Here is a 23321-nt window from a genome sequence, read left to right as displayed (position 1 = left end):
AGCAAACAGACAAAGACACTGAGCAAGCTGAGAGGGAGTGGGGGTGGGAGGTGGGAGTGTGGGGGATGGTAGAGCACAGGACAGGATAACAGCTTCTCACTGTCCCTGGAGATGAGGGCTGTAACAGGAGCCCAGGCTGATGCTGGCACCAGCTTGGCAGCCAGGGAGCGGGGGTGGATGTGGTGCTTGCACGGGCCTCTGGTCAGAGCCCTGAACCTTGGCATGCTGGGGGCTGTGGGAAGGTGGGTACCTGTCATCCATCAAGTAGACTGGCTCCTTTGTCTACTGCCAGGTCCATCTACTTACAGTGAATCCTCTCTGGGCTGTGGGCCACGAGCCCTCTCCAGTGAGCGCCAGACCACAGCCTTCAAGAAGCCTGCTCTCCCTGCTTGCCACCCACTTGGGAGTGGTGACCTTCCAGCCAAGGACAGGCAGAGCCTCTCATGCTGAGGCTCCTTTGATAGGCTGGCACCTCAGCGTCCTCACCAGGCCTGCCTCTCCCACCTAGCCCCTTGTCACACTCAGCATCCAGTCTGCAGATGCATAGGTGGTGTAGAATCCTGCATCACCTGTAACATGACTGTACATTGGCTTGGCTGTCTAGAATTCCCCTTTTCAGCTCTGGAGGGCAGAAGCCCATCCAGGTCCCTTCATTCAAGCAGGTCCATTCACCGCTTCCTGGAACCCCCACTGACCACTGGCTTCCCCTTCAGCCTCCCTCTTCACATGGCCCCTTGTCTCAGAAGCACCAAGGATGGCACTCAGGGCCTGCCTGGACACCACAGGCACCATAGGACTGTTTCCACACATGTCACTTGGAAGTGATGTGACTGGATTGTTTCCCCTGGGGGGCCAGGTCATTTCCCCAGTGGGAATGACGGCCAGATGAATCTTTCCCAGGAACATGGGCCCCACAGTTCCAAGTGGGGTAAGGAGAGGGCCCCAGCAAGGCTTGGTGTCCTCTTTCCTCCTGTGGTTTCTGCTGTGAACAGTGCATGGAATCTTTTATTTGCGCACACAGTGACATTCTGGGTGTTGACTAGGAAGCTGAGGGTAGAGCTCTCTCCTGCAGACACTGACCCCTGGCACTGCCACAGAGGGCCTGGTGCTCACCCAGTACAGTGAGAGTCTACCACAGACCAGGCCAAGCCTCTGCTATGGGAACATCCCATTTTTAGAGGGTAATTTTGAAGATGTGGGCTGGGGGCTATGCACAAACTGTCCCGTAAGGCCGGGTGCCCAGGACACTGGGGCAAGAAGCTGGGGGTGGATGTCCTTTCCCAGCAGCCTCTTGGCCAGTCACGGCTTATAGAGACTGCAGGAGCAATATCAGGTATCCCCCCGACAGAGCAAGGTGGACGCCTGCCTGCCTTGGTTCAGGACCTGAATTCTTGTGTTGAGCCCTGGGGTAAGATCCAAGGGGCTCTACAGACCTGAGGGGAGTAACTCCAGAGGTTCTTTTTGGTGTAAATGACAAACAAATTACATATAAAAACCACAAAACCAATCAATCATCATCATCATCATCATCGTCAATGGCGAGCAGCTCCCTGCTTCAGGCAGCAGGAGGCCTGCCTGGCTGTGATCAGGAATGGGGAGGGAGGAGCCTTTGCATAAATAACCTCCCTGCCATTACCCATCTACACCCCAGAGAGGCATCCTAGGACCAGGGAATTCCTCCTACCTGAGATCCCGACCCGCCACTGAATGCAATGAACAAGTAGAGCCATGGCTTTCTGTCACAACTTAAGAGGCTGCACAAGCAGGGACCTCTGAGGCGGGGCAGGAGGCAGTTGTATTTCTGGGGCCCTGTGTATAGAAGCCACTGTGGGAGACAGGACTTCCAGTGTAGTCCTGGGAAGAACGCTTGAGTGCATCCTTCACTTCATACCCCAGCTTCACCTGCAGCTGCTGGCAGAGCTGTCTGGAGCCATTCCCAACAAGGTTCACAGGCTGCTAGCTGAGGCTACAGTTCCTCAGGGCCTTCCCATGGGGCTAACTGTGTATCCTCAAGATGTATGCCCCACTCTCCCCAAATAACAGGCCAAGGCCACAGCCTGACCTCTGAGCTAAACCTTCAGTCCTTACTTATTCTGAGGTATGGCCTCAGTACAAACCACGGCTGGCAGTGAGCTCACACAGTAGTGTGGGTGGCACTGAGCTCACACAGTAGTGCCGCTGGCAGTGAGCTCACACAGGAGCGCAAGTGGCAGTGAGCTCACACAGTAGTGCGGGTGGCACTGAGCTCACACAGTAGTGCCGCTGGCAGTGAGCTCACACAGGAGTGCAGGTGGCAGTGAGCTCACACAGTAGTGTGGGTGGCAGTGAGCTCACACAGTAGTGCCGCTGGCAGTGAGCTCACACAATAGTGCGGGTAGCCCTGCACATGCATCTTCCTGCCTTGCCTCAGAGCTGAGATTACAGGTGTGGACACCCAGGTGGCTAAGCGGATATGAGCAAGCACACAGCGCAAGTGTGAGGACCCCAAGTTCAGATCCCAACACCACATAAAGAGCTCACCAGCTCAGATGCACACGCCTGCAACCCTGGCACTGAGCAGCCAGGTTGGTAAGACTGCGTCTCAAAGGAAAAAGATGGGGAATGAAAGAACACACCGTGTCCTTCTCTGTCCTCCACATAAATGTAAAACACACACACACACACACACACACACACATTCAGGGCTTCTCAGCCAGTGGTGCTCAGGCCACACCCCACCTCGATACAACTGGCTCTTAGAATAAACTAATGGGAGGCACTCAACTGCCTTCAGCACCTGTTCTTCGAATGAGCTGTAGCCCTGCCAAGGCGGATAGGAGAAGTTACAGTGTACAGACAGTTCTGTGTCACACAAGGGCAGAGGAAGGCCGGTGGCATTCCTTGAAATAGCTTTCAGGAAGGATCCTCAAACATGGGTAGTTAGTGGTACCAAGAGCAGGAATTCAGTGCGTCTGCATTCCTGAGTCCCAAGGTCCAACGTACCATAGGCTGTGCACTCGCCAAGGTTAGCACCAGGACTTAGTACCAGTTAGCAGAAGGGAGAGTTAGCAGAGCACCCCTTGTCAGAACAAGCTGTAAATTCATCATGAGGTTTTTTGAGAGCTGGCAACAAATTTGGAAAGAGTTTCTTTCCAGAAGAACTGGTCAGGGGTGGAGATCAGTATGCCTGTGCCTGGCTGGAAGTAGTACCCTCCTGGCAGGGAGGTCAACCTCTGGGCAGTAGCTGGAGGGCCCTAGGGAGAGGAAGAAACTGGAGGTTACTGTGGCTTTATGTCCCCACAGACAGACACATTGGTGGGCACAGTCCATGGGGAAAACATACAGCCAGCCCTCCAGATCCGTGAGTTCTGTACCCATGAGGCCAGGGAAATCACATCCTGTCACCATGCAGTCTCAACAACAGTGCAGACACTCCCTGCACAGCAGGCCTTTGGGATTGCTGCTGCCTATCAGCTGAGCGGAGTTCAGTCTATAGGCCTGTATGCATGGGTTCTATGCAGATGCTCTGTGTGCTAACAGTGACTTTAGAATTCTGTGTGGAGCGGGGGAATGGAAGAGACTGCATAGGCAGTGTCACATGTCCACACTGACCTTCACTCTGTCGCAGAAATAAATGCTAGCTGATTACTCAGAACTCAGTTTGGTCATTTTATTTTTGAGCCATTGGGAAACTGCTTCATAAACCTAGAACTCAGCACCGTAAGGTTGCAAAGCACCATGGATACCTCAAATAAACTGTCAGCTGAGATTCCTGCCGCTGCACTCCTAAGCCTGCAGCCTGCTCTGTACTGTACTCAAGTTGCTTACACATGACAGAACCTGAGCCCACTCAGTTCCTGCAGCTGTCACTGAGGAGCAAGGTCCTGCTCAACCATTAGCATTGGGGCCACGGTCCGGAGAGGCCACTCCACAGGCCCCGTGACATCCAGGCTGCGCCCAGCTCACAGGAGGTTTACACCGTGCTTCAGCAGCTTCTGCTTGGCTTTGCCCGAGAGGCTAAAGGCACAATCCTGAGGGTTCGGGAAGCCAGAGCTGCGGGCAGTGGGCGCCAGCTGCTGGAAGTAGGTCTCCTGGGCAGGGTTGCTGCAGGCATACACAGATGTGGAGACATTCCTATTGAGGAGAAACAGGACAACAGCTCAGGGGTGGCTCAGACTATCTCTTTGACTTTCAGGCCTGGGGAACAACTGTCCTCCTGTCTTTTCAGCTCAGGGTCTGAGGTGGCTGCAGCCAGGTTCTGAAGACCCAGTTACTGAGCAAATGAACCCTGAGGTTCTGTCGACACAAAAGATGCAGTAGAGGCAGAGCCCTGCTCCTGCCCTTCACTCGCCACAGCAGGAGGGACTGTCCCATCCACCAGCCAAGGAGCCTGGGACTTGTCAGAGAGCCGGAAGCCTGGGCCACAGGCTGACAGAAGGATGGAGCACCGCACAGAGGGGGACCTGCGATGGGGATTCAAGAAGGTAGGTGTTGGGTAACCAAGGAAACCCCAGCTGTATCTTGGAAGCGGAGCTCCTGACTATGCTGCTCATCTGCACTTCGTCCTTGAAGCCACACTGCTCAGACACTGGGACAGAGGGCACACATGCACACTGCACATGCATCCCCACACCAGCATCATTTGTACTGCAGATTGGATCCCCCCACCCTTGTGCTCTTTCCCTAAAAACTTTGAATAAATACCCTAAAGGGGAGATTTGGGAAGAAAAAGGGTTACCTTGCCCTATGAACATGCCACCAATCTCATAAAGTTCACAAGAACACCTTAAAAAATCCACAACATGGGGCCAGAGGGAAGCTTGACAACCTCAGCTCCACCCCTGAAACTCTCATGATAGAGAAGGGCCCCAACTCCTCAAGGCTGTCCTCTAACCTTCATACTGTGTACATGCTAACATATGCGCACACACATGTACACACACGTGCACTCACGCATGCAAACATGCACACAGACATGTATGCACACATCACACACACATGCACATCTCACACACAGGCACACATATCATACACACAGAGACACGTGTGTGCACATCTTTCTCTCTCTCTCTCTCTCTCTCTCTCACACACACACACACACACACACATACACATATCACACGTATACTTAAAACCCCACAATCAGCATCCACCATGATGCTCCCCCACTTCCAGGAGAGCCCATCCCAACTTCTCTTTGCGAAGTAAACTTCATCTTAAATAGTGTCTCAGTCGCAGGAACCAAGGAGAGACCCCACTTGCTAACACCCACCTGGTCACCTCTGGCCTCTACACCCTTCCTGCCTCAAGTCTGCCAAGACTCAGTTTCCCTAATTCTATTTAATAGTGGGGTTAGGGCTGCTAAGGCTCCTTCCCTCAGCTGCCTCCTGCTAGATGAGGAGGGGAACCTCCAGGCCTTGGGTACCTGCAGGACCTGGCTGGCATAGGGGACTTTAGCCCCTGTGAGACATCTGGCAGGTTCCTCTTGGAGCTCCAAGGGAGTGGGGCCTGGTGGGAAAACCCAGTCACACCTGTGTGGCAATGCCAGCCCTCCTGGCAAGCAGGGAGCCCCTGGTTTTATGAAAGCCCTCAGGAGTCTGTGTGCTAAGGAGCTGTGCCCCCATCACTGTGGTAAGAAGCCACCCAGCGCATGCCCTGGGCTCTAGGAAGGTGACACACAGCAGCCACCAGCAGCTGGTGGGGGCAGATGTTGACATACGGTTGCTGCCACCTCCCACACTATAGCCGCATCCCCGCCACACCAGATCCCAGAGCAGTGGCTGCAGGTTTAAGTCACACTTGGGTTGCCATCTAGAGAGGACAGGCAGCCGCAGATGACACGAGGGCAGGCAGCTGGCATCAGTGTGGTGGATGGGCTCTATGTGCTGCCACTGACTCCAGACCCACAGTTCTCACCCAGCTACTGGGACCTGTGGGGAAAAGTGTGCACCGCAGAGCCATGGAGGCCTGGGGTCAGGCCCTGGCCTTCTGCTCTATGAGACAGTGGCCTGGGATGTCACTGTCTCCATGTGTGCTCACACTTCTCACTCTGAAAGGAGTGAAGGGTCCTTTCATGGCCAGTTCCGAGAGCCACAGGCTAACAGAGGGTTAGGGGAGGTTCTCCCTCCAGCCGTCTAATGTGCCTGACTTTCTACTAGCTCCAGAAAGCATGGAGAGAAAGGACACAGCTTGTTCAAATATCCAGTTTCAGAAATAGTCCACAGACAGTGCAGACACCTGGACTGAGTAGCATGACAACAGGGAAGGAAATGGAACCCATATTGTCTTTGTCAGCCAGATAATGGAAACCAAGACAGCAGTGCCCTGGAATGCCACCACAAAAAGACACAGGTGGGCTCTGGGGGTGATGGGCAGTGGAGAAATGTCTGATTCTGAAGTTTCTGGACTGTGGGTTTTTTATTTTTAATTAGAACTCTGTAGTGTTGTCTGGCCCACCCTCAGGAATGGCGGCTCTGTGACAGCCAGGACTTAGCGTACTGCCGTTGTCGTAATCTGACCAAGGCACATATAGAAGAATGGCCTCCAAAGGGACCAATCATAATCACCACCAGGCCCAGGAAGTACCCCAGTGAGTGGTGTGCTGCTGGAAACGGGGCTCAGAGACTCACCTGATAGTCATCTCGTACAGCATAGGCAGCCGGGCAAAGTCGGAGTGCATGAGGTTGACAGCCTGCAAAAACCGTCGGTCCTGGGGAGCAGCCACTAGGGGCAGGTTAGCTTCAGAAGGAGACAGAGGCGGTGAGTGGGAGGCCTGCCTGACCCCTTGTGCTCAGATCTGAGTCGGGGGTGGGTGGGTTGGGAGGGCAGTGAGGCTGAAGCTCGAGTGTGGGCACTAAGTCCAGATGCCCACCCTTCCGCTGCCTCTGGGAGGAAGCATTGCCAGCCCCACTGCAAGTCACACCAGCTCCTCACTGGGGCCACCTTACCACAGGTGTTTGAATTCACAAGTTCCCACTGGGAAAATAGCAACAGGAGTGTTTGTCAATGAGCTCAGGGGCCACTGCCTAGAGGAAGCCAGAGGGCTGTGTGCTGCAGTATGCCATGACTGGGCTGGGTTCTCCCTCCACCCACATGGAGCTGGTTGCCTGTACCTGTCCCTTACCTGAGAGCACGCTCTGGATCCGGTCATAATGCAGGAAGCTGTACGTGCTGCTTGTGAGGCTAGCTTCTTCTCTGGGCAGTGTCTCTTTCAGGTGGACTTCCAGCCCATTCAGCGATGCCAGGCTGCTGTGGTACTGCAGAGGGGCCAGGAGGGGGTCACAGGCTGGCAAACTTAGTTGGAAGGTAAACACCTAGACAGTGCCTCAAAGGCCACCAGATCTAGCAAACATGGCCAGGCAGTATCTCCTAATACACCAAGGTGCACTCATCTGCCGCTCTTTTTTACAGGGTTTCCCTATGTAGAGCCAACTGGCTTGGAACTCACTATAAAGACCAGGCTGGTCTAACTTGTGCAGAGCCTCTGCCTCTGCCTCTGCCTTCTGACTGCTGGGATTATAGGGTGTGCCACCCCGCCCCCATCTCCCTCTTTTCATGTGTTATGTGGAGTACATGCAGCTCAGATGAGGAGACAACTGTGAGCTGCCATTGCACTCGGGGCCTGGGAACAAGCAGCAAGTGCTCTGAACCCCTGAGCCGTCTCTCCAACTCTGGGACTGCCTGTTTAACAATAATGATGGCTTGGTGTTCCAGTGTTTCCCAACACCAGCAGGGACTGGGTAAAGTTCACTGGGAGTTGATCTTTCCCAGGAAGCATGTGAAGCTTCTAGGAGACTGAGGAATGTGGTCCTGTGGCCTGTGCTCAGGACTCTGGGAGGGATGTGAGCCGAGGAAGGCTGTGGGAATGGGCCCACAAACTCTCCAGGGCTCCAGCAGTGAAGCAGTGTGTGAACAGACTTCAGAGAGTGAGCCAATGGGTGAAAGCAGCCAGCACCAGGCACTTGACCCACCAGCTTCCCCCAAGAATACACAGCTGGGGAAAGCAGGTGCTGGGAGAGTCACATCTGCTGCTGACAGTCAGGAACTCACCAATACTGGGTTAGCAGACACAAACAAACCTAGGTTTGAAAAGTTGCATGTGCCTGAGTGTAGGTCTAATGAGTGAGTTCCAGGACAGCCAGGGATACAGAGAAACCCTGTTTCGAAAAACTAAAATTAAAAAAAAAAAAAAAAAAAAAAAATTCTTCTAAAATCTTCGCTGGGCAGTAGCGGCGCATGCCTTTAATCCCAGCACCTGGGAGGCAGAGGCAGGCAGATTTCAGGCGGATTTCTGAGTTCGAGGCCAGCCTGGGCTACAGAGTGAGTTCCAGGACAGTCAGGGCTACACAGAGAAACCCTGTCTCAAAAAAACAAAACAAAAAACAAAACAAAACAAAAGACAGGGATGATAACAAAAGTTCTCCTATAGAGCTGACTTGGGGTCTGTGGTTCAAATCCATTCTCAGATCAGCTCACTGTTCAGCACTTAGCTCCCTTCTCAGAAACCACAGCCAACTCTTGTCTTCCATGCCCTGCATCCCATTTCCTGTGCCTGACCAGCAACAAGCCTCCTGCACAGGCAAGCTGGAGGCTGTGGTGAGAACCATGTGGCTGGCCTTGACAGATGCCTCCCACAGAGGGGGCTGCAGAGGGCTGGACATGCTCCTCTCCCCTCTCAACTTTTCAGCAAGGACAGGTTAGCCTGGGAAGAGAGGTGAGGGCTGGGTGGTGAGAGGCAGTGGGAACTCTGGACCTGCCACTTGCTTGAGGTCTCCACCTCACAAGCCTTCTTCCAAGGACAGGAGTTGTGGTGCCTGCCTTCCAGGACACATCAAACACAGCAAGCCAGCTTAGCATATAACTATGCAGACCGCCCCTCCCCAAGGCAGCCTGGGCTGGGGCTCTTTGGAGGGGCAGAGACAAAGAGAGGGGCATTCTGTCTGTTCTGCTGCATCCAAACACCAGGCCTACAAAGCAACGCTCCTGAGGTCCAGCACGGTGAGATCTGAGGGGAAGGCAAGGCCTGGGGCTGCCTGCCCTGTGTGAGGCAGCAGCCAGGACCCTCTGCTATGCCAAAGCAGAGGTGAACACAGCCTTGCTACCACAGCCACGGGAAATGAGGACACAGAGAGAAAGCCTCCACTCTGGGCTGCGGGCAGGGTCTGTGGAGCAGAAGATGCCGGGCGGCCTGTCCTGGCTCCAAGGTGACTGGCTCCTCAGTGAAGGGCCACAAGGCCTGCATGCCAATGAGACTGCCTCAGAATAATGTGGGTTTAAGAAGAAAAACAAGCCGAGCCCCAGAACACCACTTGCCCTGCAGCAACCGTTCTTCCTGCCAACCGGTGAGGCTGTTACCATGGCAACTCTATCTCCCGGCTTGGGCCCAAACCCTAGAGCTTAGTTCACTGCTTCAGGAGGATGGCTATTCAAAAAGAGCCCTGTAACGACATTTTTGAGAACTCTGGAATTTTGGTTAAAAAATAAAATACAGAAATATTCTAAGAATGTGCCCAGGTGTGGGATGTGGGGCTGCTTTGGACAGTCCGCAGCAGCTGACGGCGACTTGCCTCATGCTCTAGCAGAGGCATGGTTTTGTCAGCTGCAGATAACTTCTGCAACTGTGTGACTTTTGGAATTCTGGGACTTTTCAGAGGGTACATAAATGTGAAGGCCCAAGAGGTAGAGTGGGTGGTTGTTGGTTGTTTAGGGAGGTGGGTTGTAGTTTGTTAGTAGCTGTGGTCAAAGAAAAAACAAAAGGAAAGAAATTCTCTCTCTCTTAGTCTCTCTCTCTCTCTCTCTCTCTCTCTCTCTCTCTCTGTCTTTCTCTCTCTCTCTCCCCATCTTCACATTTCTCTTTTATCCAGTGTGAGGCAGTTAAACTAGGGGTCAGGGTGGGGGGAAAGGGTGGGAAAAAGAAGAACCCACAAAGTAGCAAAGACCAGCTGCAGAGCCCTCTCCGGCTGGTTTGGATTTCAAACATACTCTGGGAAGGAACACCAAGTTGCCGTGTGATGCTGGGTCTGAGGAAGTTCAGCGTTCCTGGGGACCCCCACCCCAGGCTGCCATGTGCTTCAGAAGATAGATGCCCAGCTACAGTGCCCGTGTTGCCTCAGCAGGAGCTGGGCCAGGAGCAGGGTGGCTTGGCCTTGCCAGCATGGCCTTACTACCTCAGAACGGGAAGCCGAATGCTGCTGCAGGCGACCGAAAAGGAAACATGGCACCAAGGGAGAGCTGTATGCAGGTCACTCATGCCAACTCTACCTTCTCCAACAGCTGTGCTCCATCAGATCACAGGAAGCAGGAGAGGAAAAGCCCAGAGCCTGACAGCCTCTGCTACAGTGACGTCACACATATCTGTGCTACAGTGACGTCACACACGTATGTGTGCTACAGGGATATGATGCTATGTGGCTTACATACCCTGCAACACCTCACAGAAGTGGGCACTCACTCGTCCACACTCCTAGGGGGAAGTGAGGGTACAGAGGAGCCAGGGGACACTCACCACCTCCTCGATAGCTGCAGTATCACTGAGAAGAGTCTCCTCAGCCAGCAGGGACAGCACCAGTCCATTCACACTGTGGGTGTAGAGGTTCATGGGCACGAGCCCTGCCTGGGGCCCAGATGGGGATGGCTTGAAGTCAATTTTGTCTGCAGAGGGTCTGGGGCCCTGAGAGTCAGCTGAGCAGGAACTGCGTGCCAGGGCTAAGTGGCTCTCCTGGGCTCCATTCCCGTATGGCTCCACACTGGGCTCTACACCCACAGGATGCTGGGGAAGAAGTCCCACAGGCCTGCTGCTGGGCAGAGGGTCTGCGCCAGGAGCTTGGATTTGGCTGTTGGTAAGGGGAAGGTCTGCAAGCCGTTCCGGCCTCCCACTCTCAGGGAGCTTCTCAGGGGAGGAAGGGTCCAGGCAGCTACACATGGCTGTGTCTTCAGGCAGTGTGGGGGCATTGCAGCTGGTGTGGATAGTCTCCGGATCACCCAGGGCAGGCACAGGTGGGAAGGCTACCCGAGCCTCAGAAACATGCATTTCAGACAAGTTCAGTTCCTCTTGGGAGAGACACAGCTCCTTCTGCAGCCTGCTGCTGAGGCCAGAGCCCTGGCCACAGGCAGTGGTGCACGGACCTGTGGGCCCAGCATGCTCCTGCTCAAGCCTAGGCAAGTGTTCATCCAACCCGCTGCCATTCGGCCATGTTCCATCATGCGGTGTGGGCTCTAGGATGGTGGCTGATGTCCAGGCATCTTCGGCCTGGGTAGGGCTGCTTTGATCCCAAGGAGGGTAGTGAAATGAACTTTCCTGGAGTCTGGCAAACAAAGGAGATGTCACATCAGCAGACTGTAGAACAGAGGCCTCCATGGGGACACTGAGGCTCTGATCCTCTGAAAGGCAGAGGCATCAATGACAAGTATATGTCTATGCCCAGAGAGCTCAAGAGGTTATGGTGATTAAACAAGGAAAGTAAAGAGACAATGAATGGTCCTCAGGGCTGGTCACAGTGAGGCCAGAATCACTGACCAGAGGTGACCAGGGCCACACAGTAAAGTCACCCACAGCTCAAGGGTCTCCTGAGAATCTGGCTTCACACTGGTCTCACACTAAGCTTGCTGTATGCCCAGATGCCAGGACACCACTGAGCAACACCCCAACAAGATAGCAGAGGAGACAAGGGAGGATGGCACGCTGTGAGGAGCCCCTGGGAATACCAAACTTACCGAGTTTCATGCTTTACTGGGAACTCATGGAGGATGGCAACTTCCTTCTCACTCAGAAAAACAGGGGTGATCTGTACATCAGGGGGCAAGGCTGCTCCTGCAAAGAAAAACAACATGGGCGGGACCCCAGGGATGAGGCCCACCCTTGGTGCTCACAAGATTCACTTACACTACACCGTAGGCAGGCAGTAGCCCTGGGTTGTTCCCTCAGCCCACAGCCCAGAGCTGCAGTGCAGATGCAGTCCAGTGAGGAAAAGGGAGACATTAGACAAGATGAATCAAAAGAAAGGTTTCCAGCTTGCTAAGGACTTGGCCAAATGAGGCTTTAGAATGAGGCCAGCGCTCCTTGGGGATGCCACTTCATCCTGAAGAGATGGCAGACACTAGCTTTCTTCCTCTCTCTCCATCACTACATGCTGGACACAGACTAAGCAATGTCACAGGATGGAGTCACACGGGGGCATGCTCAAAACCATGTCCTTAAAAATCAGGGGTGCCACAGGGCAACTGTCCTTACAGCTGTCCTAGACCCTGCTGTCTTATGTAGAGGAAATCCACACAGGAGCTGGGTGAGCTCTCTCTGGCTCACCCAGCATGAAGGCAGCACACCCCTGTCCACCACACCACGCACCTGTCTCCTGTGGGGCAGCTCCTGCTCCAGGCAGCCTCTGAAACAAGCATATACACAGGTTGGCACCAGACGCCACACTAGCTCTTTTGACAACCATCAAGAATTCATGGCACCATCTGCTCACAGGAGTCAGCCAAACCCAGGGAGCTGGAATGACCCTGGCCTGAGAGCACAGCAGATGGAGCAGGGCCACTCGCTCCTGAGAGGCCAGGAAGAGGCACGAACTGGGCCTGTTTAGGCTTCACGGCAACAGATCAGAACTAATAAGTGTCTCCCACAAGATATCAAAGTGAGGATTCCCACTCCAGTTCACCTTGGGGAACCCAGTCTAGAGTACAGACATAGAGTCTGGGAATACAGCCCAGTGGCAAAGCTCAAGTGCTCTGGGCTCCAGTCCCCAGCAACAGCGAATAAACAAACTTACCTTATTTTCACTCTAAAGCTAAAGTAATACTTGGGAACTTCCCCTTTAAGTAAATGTCTTTTACTACTTTGAGGCATTAGTAAAATTCAGAGTTCCATTTAAAAGAGTATAAGCAATTGCACTCATTGTAAAATCTCTGGCTAAGACTAAGAATCTCTGAAGAAGTTTGCAGCAGCTCATGCAAACCAACTGAGCCTCAGCCACAGACTAGAAAGCAGTAGTTCTCCTACACAGGTGAGAAAATGCTTCCACTCTAGGGGCCATGAGCCTCTGTCCCAACCACAGATCAGCGTTGTTGCACTGGACAGCAGCTTGACAGCTGCCCTCGGCAGCAGCAGCAGCCAGAGTTTGTAGCATCCTCAGGCAGCCAAGTCCCACATGCCTTCCCTTTACTAGTAAGGATGGGAGCCCTGTCCCCTCAGTATCCTCCCAGAAGCTGAGTCATGGGAGATAGACAACAGCGTCCTTAAAGTTCCAAACTGCCAACCACAAAGGCGGCCCTTCAGACACGCCACCTACAGGAAGCTAGCACCCTCCCAGGCTCTACATGGCAGCTCACTCTCTTGGCAGGAGAGAGGTCAGTGAAGTGTTTGAAACAGAAACTCACAAACAAGCCAAGCCTGTGGCTCAGCCTAGGATCCCAGCATTGGGAAGATGAAGCAGAAGGATCAGCAATTCAACCCTCTATGGAGACCAGGCTACCCAGTGGGACCCCCATCTTCAAAATCCAAACAAAATAACTAAGAGAGAGAAAGAGAGACGGAGGGTCAGAGGGAAGGAAGGAGGGAGGGAGAGAGAGATGGGCAGGCGGGCAAGATGGCAACTGTGGTGAGAACTGTGGTGCCTATGCTGTTGTTGTCTGGGGCATTTCCTCCCTTCCCAAAACAGGGTCTCACTGGCTAGTCCTGGCTGTCCTGGGACTTGCTTTGTATACCAGACTGGCTTCGAACTCACAGAGATCTACCTGCTTCTGCCTGTGGAGTCCTGCTGGGATTGAAGGCCTGCGTCACTATGCCACCTGCCTATGGGCAGTTTCATTCTCACTGGTTGCGTGAGCTCTTCATACGAACACACTGACTGCACATGAACTCAATGTTTCCCTGGGCCTGCTGCTTGCTCTTCCCCCCTCCCTCTCTCCCTTCTCCCCTTCCCCTCCACCATCCCCCCTCCCTCTCTTCCTTTCTCCTTTTGTTCAGTTTCTGAGACAGAGTCTTACATGTAGCCCAGGGTGGCTCTGCACTCACAACCATCCTGCCTCAGCTTCCCAGGCTGGCATGAGAAGCAACAGCGCCATGGCCAGCCATTCTCCTCTACACTTAAGGATCTTTACACGTGCTCACTGCCATCAAAGCATGCTACTGGGAGCCAAGTGCGCACAGCTCTGCTTGGCTAGAAAGAACCAATGCCTAGCCCACTACACAGGGCAACTGCCTGCTTTTCCTCCTGTGTAGTCTGACCATATCAACAGATGAAGACTTGTGACAGATGCTGTGAAAGTGCCCTAGGCCTGTCTACCATGTGGAGCCTGCCCCGCCACGCTGGATGGCAGGTGTCTGCTCAGCCTCCCTCCAGGCTGCAGGCCATACTGTACCTGGTCTGCAGGTATAGTCTGGTGAAGCAGGACCTTGGCAGTGAGGGAAGGTGGGAGCTGGGAATTCACAATCCTAGGGGTAAGACAGAGGAGACAAGAAGGCCATGAGAAGAAGTGTTGGGACCTCTCAGCTCCAGAGATGCCAGTGTCCCTGGATGTGGAGGGTCTAAGGATGTAGTTGGCAGGAATTTCGTCTAGTGGACTCTCAGTGAAACTTCTGTTCTGCTGGCCCCAGTGAGAGTCAAACATTAGCGTTCTAACCAGACAGGATGAGTTACCATACAGTTATTCATCAGAAAGATGTTAAAAAAACAAGTACACCACCTGTGTGCCCAGGAAGAGAATCACTGAACCAAGCACTCAGAGCACAAAGACACCAATCGTGTCAGAGGGAGGAGTTCCTCTCTTAGCTCTGGGCCAGCCTGTGCTGTGTGTACAGTGAGACTGTCAGAACCCAACAGAAACAAAAGCACCTGCACTCCACAAACGAGTCCTGAGGACTATGCCCCACTTGCACAGACAACAGAGGGAATCAGCATGTGGGTCTGTACAGAAGTGCAGTGTGGAACATCTTGCAATTAGCTGGCCATGGGCATAGCTAAAAGCCAGGTAGAAGAGCCTCTGCTTACTGCAGCTGGTACACAGAGGGGTTTGGATATACTTTTAATCTCAGCACTCAGGTGGCAGCCTATCTTCGTGAGTTCAAAGCCAGCTTGGACTACATAGATAATTCCAAGGCAGCCATAGCTATATAGTAAGATACTGTCTCAAAATAAAGTATGTGGGTGTGGGTGTGGGTGGGTGTGGGTGAGTGTGGGTATATGTGTGGGGTGTCTGTGTGTGTGGGGGTGCAAGCCTGCACTCACAGGCAAGTGCTATGGCATGTGTGGAGGTCAGAGGATGACTTGGAGGAATCAGTTTTCTCCTTTAGCCATGTGGGTCTCAGAATGGAACTTAGGTGGCTAGTCTTGGTAGCAAGCACCTTTACTCACTGAGCTACCTTGTCTGCCTACAAACACTCTCTTTGATGCCATCTATATCAAAGTGACAAATTCATACTGAGGAGAATGGGGGAGAGGAAATGGATGATGCTCGTGGGGGTCTATGCGTGGCTCTCCACACCTGCCCACACCTTTCATTCTCCAGCGAGTGTCTCCGCGCCCCAAGAGGGACTAGGCCCAAGCTACTTGTCCAAGATGGCAGAGCAGAGAGGAAGAGAACCCAGGGCTTGACCAGCCCCCACCCCCAGCCCCACCTCTGGAGAACACTGGCCGAGGCCCAGCCTGCCTTGGCAGTGAGCACGGATGCTCCATGAGGAGAAGCTGTCAGGCCCTGGGGCTCTCTGTGTAGGAGGGCTGGAAGCAGCTGGGTAGCTCATGCAGCACTGAGCACAGGCTACTGTGCTAGCTACTAGCTGCAGCTCACAGCAAGCTCTGCACTGTAGTCTACCCACTGACACTGCACCCAGACTGAACAGCTCCCAACTGCAAGGGGATGCACACCCTGGGCCAGCCTATATGACCTGGCCTTTGAACTGCAGACACTGGCATGCAAGCAGAGGGGAGAGTGAGGAGAGGAGGGGCACTACTCACAGTCCTTCATAGAGGATGCAGCCAGCTAGCACATGGGGTGAGCGCTGGCAGGTCTGTAAGATGAGGGCTGCCTTCAGCAGCAGCAGGGGCTCCACCTGGGGAAGACAAGACATGTGAGCAGCTGTAAAGCAAGCTTCAGAGCCATGGAGGGATTACAGCCCAAGGCAGCCCACAGTTCTTGTAAGGAATTAGCTGCTCAACCATGAAAAATCACACGAGCCTGTGCAGAACTGCCCAAACATAGCAGCCTCCCGCCTGGCCACCAACACCGATGAGAACCAGGTGGGCAGGACAATGTGAGAGAGGCAGACACAGGCAGAGTGATGTTACTCCCACTGTTGTCCCCACCCTATACCCAGCACCTCAGGCTCTGGGGACGCTGAGTCCCAGCCACTTTCTTCAGTTGCGAGAGGAAAGGTCAGACCAGAGACAAAGGCCAGCCACACAGCAGAAAGTGCTCACTGGGTCAGTGCGAGTGGGAAATGGACTGGTTCAGAAACAGCTTACTGCTTCTCTCAGATGCAAAGGAGTTCAAATGTGAGCCAGGCACGTTGGTGGAGTCACTAGAGCCCATGCCATTTGTGTGGAGAGAGAAGGGGCCCTCAGGCCTTTGAGGCCAACCCTTCAGAGGCACTTATAACACCCTACACACTGAGTGTTTGCTTGGTCCCTGTTAGTGTAGCCTCACTGGCTTTCAGAGTGGTCCAGGAGGGCTCCAACCCATCAGTAGAGAGCAAGGCTCTGAGAGGCAGCCCGCCTCACCCACAGCAGCATGGAAACTGTTCAACTGCTGGGAAGCATACAGCCTCTCACTCCTCTAGCTACAGACTGACACAGGTGTTCTGAAGCACTGCACACCAACACCCACAGCCCCAAGCTGACAGTGAACAGGAGCGCCCGCAACCTTACTTTGGTGTAGTCCAGGTTCCACAGGGCATTGAAGATCCTGTGAGACTCGTTGGTGCTCCTGAGAACTTGTGTGATGAAGGTATCCCATTGCAAGCTCAGCTCCTCCTGAGGATGGCTCTGAGAGAAAGACAGAGGAAGTTGGTGCCTAAGATCAAGACACAGGCTCTAGGTAATGGTGGCATTTCTGCAGGAGGCTCTCCAGGTCTGTCTCATCCCATCCCTGTCTGGCCAGCCCTGTTACAGAATCAGGGAATATACTGCTGAAAGGTGAACCAACCCAGGGAGGAGGGGAGGAAGGAGGAGAAGGAGGAGGGGAGGGAGGAGGGGAAGGAGGAGGGGAGAGCAGACACATAGGCACACAGGCATCCCTAAGGGCTCTAGGTGTCACTTGACATGGAACCATGTAACACACAGAGACAGGCCCAAAAAAGGCCTGGTCCAGAAGTGTTGATTTTGAAGGGCCCAATACCCCTGGCCCTCTGCACTCTTACCTTGTAGGCCAGGGAGACAGGGCCCATGTAGAAATGAAAAAATCCAATGAGCTGATCCAGAAACTGCCTGCAGCTGGCATCAGAGAGCTCCATACCACACCCCAGAGCCTGCAGAGGAGACAAGACAGTTCTTGTGGCTTTTCTCTGAGGCCATAATCAGCATCCAGGTTCTTTCTGGCACCTTCCACGGGCCCAAGAGGTCACTTCCTAGCCAGGCATGACAGCCTAAGCTGGCAATCCTAGCAGTTGGGAGACTGAGATAGGATGACCAGCCTGAGCTACAAATAGAGTGAATTCTAGGTCTGTCTAAGCTACAGTGAGATCTTCTAGAGAATTCCTCAGTAAAGGACTGAAACAGGTCTTCTCCATGGAGTGTTTACCTACCATGTGTGAGGCCTTTGTTGGAAAACAAAGGGCAATCACTTTGTGTGAACCAGAGAGGAAGAGTTCCTAGCTCAGTGGACTTGGTCTCAACATAGAAATAGGGAAAGAGCTTCAGAAAGAAGTGAGCAGAAAAAAAAGTATCTTGCAACCCAGAAAGGTAGCAAATACACTGAACTGCATAGGTCATGGGTGAAGATCAGGGAAAGAGAAGCCACTTCCAACAGGTGAGCAGACAAAATCCAGCAAGTCCTGCCTCCAGAACAGGCCCATAGCCTCATGAGGGAGACAGGGATTTCTCAGGACAAGTCAATGGTAGAGGGAAATCCCACTCTCTACAGCAGTTAGAACCCTCCAACTCAGAGGGCAGCTCCTTAAGACCCAAGGTGTTCTCAGGGTGGGGGTGAAACAGTAGATAAGCTAAGGGGGTGAAACACTCCATCCTGCAGAGAAAGAAGCTCCTTAGGCTCAGAAAGGAGACAACTCAACACAGCTTCAGGAAGTTCCAGAAGCCGAACAGATTCACTAGGCTCGTCTCTCCCCAAAAGGATATAAGTGGTAAAGACTGCTAAGAATCACTCTGAGGAGTCCAGCTGCCTGGAAGAGGCTTGTATCAACTGAGGTACCAGGAAAGGACACTCTTCAATCTGTTGAGCTGCCTGCAGGCTGGGCAGTGTGCCAGGTTCCTGGCTTTGTGAGCTGCCGCCCATGCTGATTGGGTTTTAGTAATGTAGCCATCTTTGAGTTATTTCTGCTCCTGTTAGAATTCCATCCTTCCAGGAGCCATCAAGGAGATGCTAAAAACTAGCAGGTGATTTTCCTGAGATAGTTCTGCCATGGACTATAAAGTTAATGACGGATTCGCTTCTCTAGGCAAAGACGAGAAGATTACATTTCAGGAAAGATTCCTGCTATTAATATGCTTTTCCTGTTATTATTAAATATATATTACAATCACTAGGCATTAGCTCACCCTTTTGAGCAGATCTCTGCAAAATAACAAAGATGTATTATATAGACAAATAGATGATTTCTTAATTATGAATTCCTAAAATTAGTAATTATTAAGCTCTCTTTAAGCTATTTAAGCTATTAAGTCCTTTCTGATGTCAAAACTGCAATGAGAACTCTGCCAGTCTTTAGTATCATGAGTTAATTGCTTCTGAGAAAGCAAGCAGGCATCTACAACTGAGAGCACATTCTAAGAGGTTGTAAAACCATTACCCAAAGGTCATAAAAGGGAACTAGGGATTTACTATCGGTACAAGAACAGAAGATAAAATATTGACTGGGTTTATCTATACAAAACTTCAATGACAACTTAGCTATGGTTGTTAATTCTCCATGAGCCTGTAGACTTAATGACAGATGATGAATGTTTAGCCAGATGATTACTCTTAATAGATATATATGTAAACATTCTCTATTGTTAACTTCTTATTCAATTTGTGGTTTGAATTATGTGTAAACTTGTAAACTTTTTACCATGTGATCATGTATTCTGAAAGAACTTTCTAAGCAAAACTGAAAAATTTTTTAGAGAGAACCTTTTAGAGGAACTTTTGTTTTGTTTTTTTGTTTTTCGAGACAGGGTTTCTCTGTGTAGCCCTGGCTGTCCTGGAACTCACTCTGTAGACCAGGCTGGCCTCGAACTCAGAAATCTGCCTGCCTCTGCTTTCCAAGTGCTGGGATTAAAGGCATGCGCCACTACTGCCCAGCCCGAGGAACTTTCTTAGAAAACTTTTCAGAAAGAACTTAAAATAAAAATTAATACTTTTTCAACTAGGTTAGGCTGGAAGTTAGAGCCACTCCGAACTGGAAGTTAGCTGCAACTGAACAAGAGCCACTTTACTTAATCCCCTGCTGTTTTATGATGAGGTGCTAAATGCCAGATATAGTAGTTTCTGGTCTCAGGGGAACTCAGACAGCAGGTGGGCTACCTCAGCAAAGTAACTTAGACTTAAGACAGGTGAACATTTTATTATTAAACAGCAACCCTAAATGTCTCACAAGACCAAGTCTTGCCCCTGCTGATGCTCTTTGCACCTCCATTACCTCAAGAGAGAACCAACAAGAAAAAAAAAGAACAGCTGGGGCTGCCCCCACCCCCGGCACCACCCCACCCCCAAACACACCTGTTAGTAACTCCAGTAAAACTCATTGGCTCATCAAATTGGATTTTGGTCTGCCTTGGCCTCCCTAGCTAGGATGAGTAGACCCTGTGGTGGCTAGCTTTATGTCATCTTGACATAGGCTAGAGTCATCTGAGAGATGGGAACTTCAACTGAGAAAAATGCCTCCATAAGATTGGGCTGTAGGCAAGCCTGCAAAACATTTTCTTAATTAGTGATTGATGGGGGAGGGTTCAGCCCATTGAGGGTGGTGCCATCCCTGGGCTGGTGGTCCTGGGTTCTGTAAGAAAGCAGCTGTGCAAGCCATGAGGAGCAAGCCAGTAAACAGCACCCCTCCATCAGCTCCTGCCTCCAGGTTCCTCCCAGATTGAGTTCATGTCCTGACTTTCTTCAGTGATGAACTATGCTGTGGAAGTGTAAGGGAATTAACCCTTTCCTTCCCAAAGTGCTTTTGGTCATGGTGTTTCATCACACCAATAGAAACCCTGACTAAGATAACAACTATTCCCATCTCCCCAGGAATACAACAAAGACTATCTGACATGGAAGGCTATAGCTGTGAGAAGACTAGAGTCCACTAGGAAAGACAACCACAGAGCCTTATCTTAAGTTGCAGCTGCTTGTACAGGAGGTGGTCCACTTCCTGCTTCTGTGAGCACTTGCTGATAGAAACCTCCTCTTACGGTCCCTGTCAGTAGTCCCTTATGGAGCTCAGTCACATAGCCTGGAGAGAAAGATGAAGAGTGGTACCATACCACTTACAGATACCTCGGGTGACTGCAGCCACCTCGGCGTGGGCAGGATCCAGGGAGGGTGAGAAAATTTATCGGGACATAAAGCTGCATGTGGCCAGCACAACAATGACACAGTACACTTGTCTACTAACCCAGACTAGGCAGCAGCATGAGCTGCAGGAACCCTTTGCCCACTCATTCCTCTCAGCTGATGGAGACTGGAAAGGGAGGAGGCTGCAGTGTCATGTGGGACTCCTTTTGGAAGTTTTTTTTTTTTTTTGGCTTTTTGAGCACAGGGCACCACCCAGTCTTCCCTATGACAGCACCACCACAGTTTCCATACAGAATTCCTGCCAGGACTCTTACTGAGTTGAAGCTTGTGAATTTGTGCTTTGATCTGCTGTCTCTTTGCATATTCCTCCAACCTTATTCATCTGTGTTCCCACTCTTGGTCACAGTTTGTGATTACCACAGTGATTTCTTTCTCTCCAACGCCCCTTTGCTTTCTCCACTGTCCCCTCTGCTCACAGCAGTCCCTCTGCATTCCAAGGCGACATGAGAGACAACAGAGCCTTACTGTCTTTTCCATAAGATCACCATGTTTAAGGCTGGTTGTGCAAGCAGGGCCTGAACTTAATACCCAACTCTCAAAGACAAGGCAGCCATGGTAGTATGCACCAGTCATCCTAGCACTGGGGAGGTGGAGGCAGATGGATGGATCCCTGGCTCGTCATCCAGCCAACCTCAATTAGGTTTCAGATCAGTGAGAGACCATCTCAAATCATATGGTGGAGAGGACTAAGGAAGACTGGCTTCCAGCCTGTGCAGTCTCTGCAAGCCCATAGCCACCTCCAGGAACCTGCAAGCCCATAGCCACCTACAGGAACATGTATGTGCGGTCTTTAGCTCTTCCTTCTTACATGTATCCAATGCTTTGAGCATTTTCTTTATAATGAGAAACTGTTCCCACAGACGCTGGGGCCAGGCTCACATCTCAGCACAGCTTCACCACTGTTAGCTTTGTGCCCCTGCTGTAGCCTGTGCTTCCTTCTGAGCATATTCATGTCCTACACACAAGGCTGGTATCTGTTTCTCCTCTCTGTAGCTTCAGAAAGACCTCTCAGGATCAAACATCCCCTAAAATTCTTAAGTGTTCTGCTGACCAAGGGATGCAGGAAGCACAATGACAGAGTCAGTCAGTGTGACATGCCAGCCTCAACTGCTCAGAGCAGACACTCAGCGAGGAACATTCCCCACGGAGATCAGTTTCTGCTAAAGAGAATAAACATGACCAGTGACCTGACAGAGGACGCTGAGGAGCAGGTGAGTCTAGAGCACTCTGGAGCAGAAGTCGGTCAACAGCACATATGAGAGTCATTAGCATGGAGAAAACGCAGGGAGGAAGCTACGATTCTTAAAGAAACCAAATGGAAACGAGAAAGCAAAGCCCAGTGGACAGATGATAATGGGGTAGCTCCAGGAGGGGCTTCGGCAGAGCCAGAGAGGGAATATTTCCATCTGTCAGAGTGTCTAGCCCTGTGGTGGGCAGAGGATTCTCCCTGACAGCAGCAGAGAAACCTCCAGAGTGCTGCCATCTTTCTATCCCAACCAAGCCACAATGTCCCACATGTCTCACAGAAGAGAAAGGTACACATGCCAAGAATGAGAGTCTAGTAAGACTTCAGTCAAGTTTTTCAGGGATGTTCCTTCAGACAAGCACTGTGTCAGGCTGCAGGCTAGGAAGCAGGACTGCATATTGGACCAGGACACACTGATCCCTCCCATAAACACAACAGGCAGGTCTGTAGAAGGATGGGTTCTAGAAGAGGCCTTTATAAAGTGGCTCTCCCCAGCTGGGTCTGTGAAGCCAAATACTGCACAATAATGGGCAGGCTTCACTATCCTACTAACAACACTGTTTGATGGTGCAGTGGAGCGCTGGGCACAGGGCTCTGTGCTGGGGATGTGCCATGGTCTTTCTTCTTGGATGCTGAAGATGCTGAGCAAAGGTGGTAAGGGCACCTGATGTTACTGTGGTTTTCCAGGCCCTGCTGACCACAGCCTGCCTGTTCATCGGAGAAAGGTAAACTGCTTCTTATTCCTCAGAATCAACAGAGTTCTCCCTTGTGTGAGGAACAGTGAGGTGAGTGCATCTGCAGGACAAGGCCTGTAAGGTCCCAGTACCTGCCAGCCTATGCTAGCACCACCCAGTGCTGGGACTAGAGGTGTCTGTTGAGTCCTCCGCTTCCCTCCAGCTTCTCCTCTTTGTCTTTCACTCTTTCTTCACCTCACTCCCCCATTTTCCCATTTCCTAGGCACCGAGTTGCTGTCTGCACCCACAGCAGACACACAGCAGGACTGAACTGAGACCCAAGCTTGGAGCAGGGCAAGAGATGAGGTCATTGGTGGCACAGGGACATCTCCTATACATAGCCTGTCCCAGAAGCCTCCTCGCGTGCCTCCAGACAGACAGACACCTCTCCCTGCTTCCTGCTGCTCCTATGGGTCCTGGCTAGGAAGCACTGAAACCTCCTGTGACACAAGCCAAGCACCCTCTTCCTGGGGAGGAGGTTCCTGAACTGTCCTTCACAGCAGGGAGAGCCAGCCAGTGCAGTGGCCATGCTTTGGGGGAGGGGCCCACCATGCTGCGCAGCTGCTGTGTATGGGAGGTTTTCCTCGAGTCCTCTCCTAGGCCATTCGCTCCACACTCGGGGCCTTCACAACACTGTAACCGCGGCACTGACG

At 52.1% G+C, this 23321-nt stretch overlaps 1 protein-coding gene across 7 annotated transcripts in view; it reads right to left on the bottom strand.

Annotated features, from left to right (window-relative positions):
- Positions 1-3635: 3635 nt before the first annotated feature.
- The window catches only part of Hps4 (HPS4 biogenesis of lysosomal organelles complex 3 subunit 2), a 33539-nt gene continuing 13853 nt past the window's right edge, over positions 3636-23321 (bottom strand). For 4 of the 7 annotated variants that reach the window (XM_031337408.1, XM_031337405.1, XM_031337406.1 and 1 more), the window contains exons 5-14: positions 17330-17437; positions 16839-16955; positions 15930-16024; positions 14338-14410; positions 12323-12359; positions 11692-11788; positions 10484-11282; positions 7103-7235; positions 6609-6717; positions 4140-4442 (exon numbers count right to left, since the gene is read on the bottom strand). In XM_031337408.1, coding sequence (XP_031193268.1) covers positions 4250-4442; positions 6609-6717; positions 7103-7235; positions 10484-11282; positions 11692-11788; positions 12323-12359; positions 14338-14410; positions 15930-16024; positions 16839-16955; positions 17330-17437 — 1761 coding nt within the window. In that variant the 3' untranslated portion in view covers positions 4140-4249. Of the gene's footprint in view, positions 4114-4139; positions 4443-6608; positions 6718-7102; positions 7236-10483; positions 11283-11691; positions 11789-12322; positions 12360-14337; positions 14411-15929; positions 16025-16838; positions 16956-17329; positions 17438-23321 lie in introns of those variants that run through there. The other 3 variants (XM_031337409.1, XM_031337410.1, XM_031337411.1) reach the window with 3 other exon arrangements.

Source organism: Mastomys coucha, unplaced genomic scaffold (assembly GCF_008632895.1).
Source record: "Mastomys coucha isolate ucsf_1 unplaced genomic scaffold, UCSF_Mcou_1 pScaffold22, whole genome shotgun sequence".
NCBI classification, from domain to species: Eukaryota; Metazoa; Chordata; class Mammalia; order Rodentia; family Muridae; genus Mastomys; species Mastomys coucha.
This window is presented reverse-complemented; position numbering and strand designations above follow the sequence as displayed.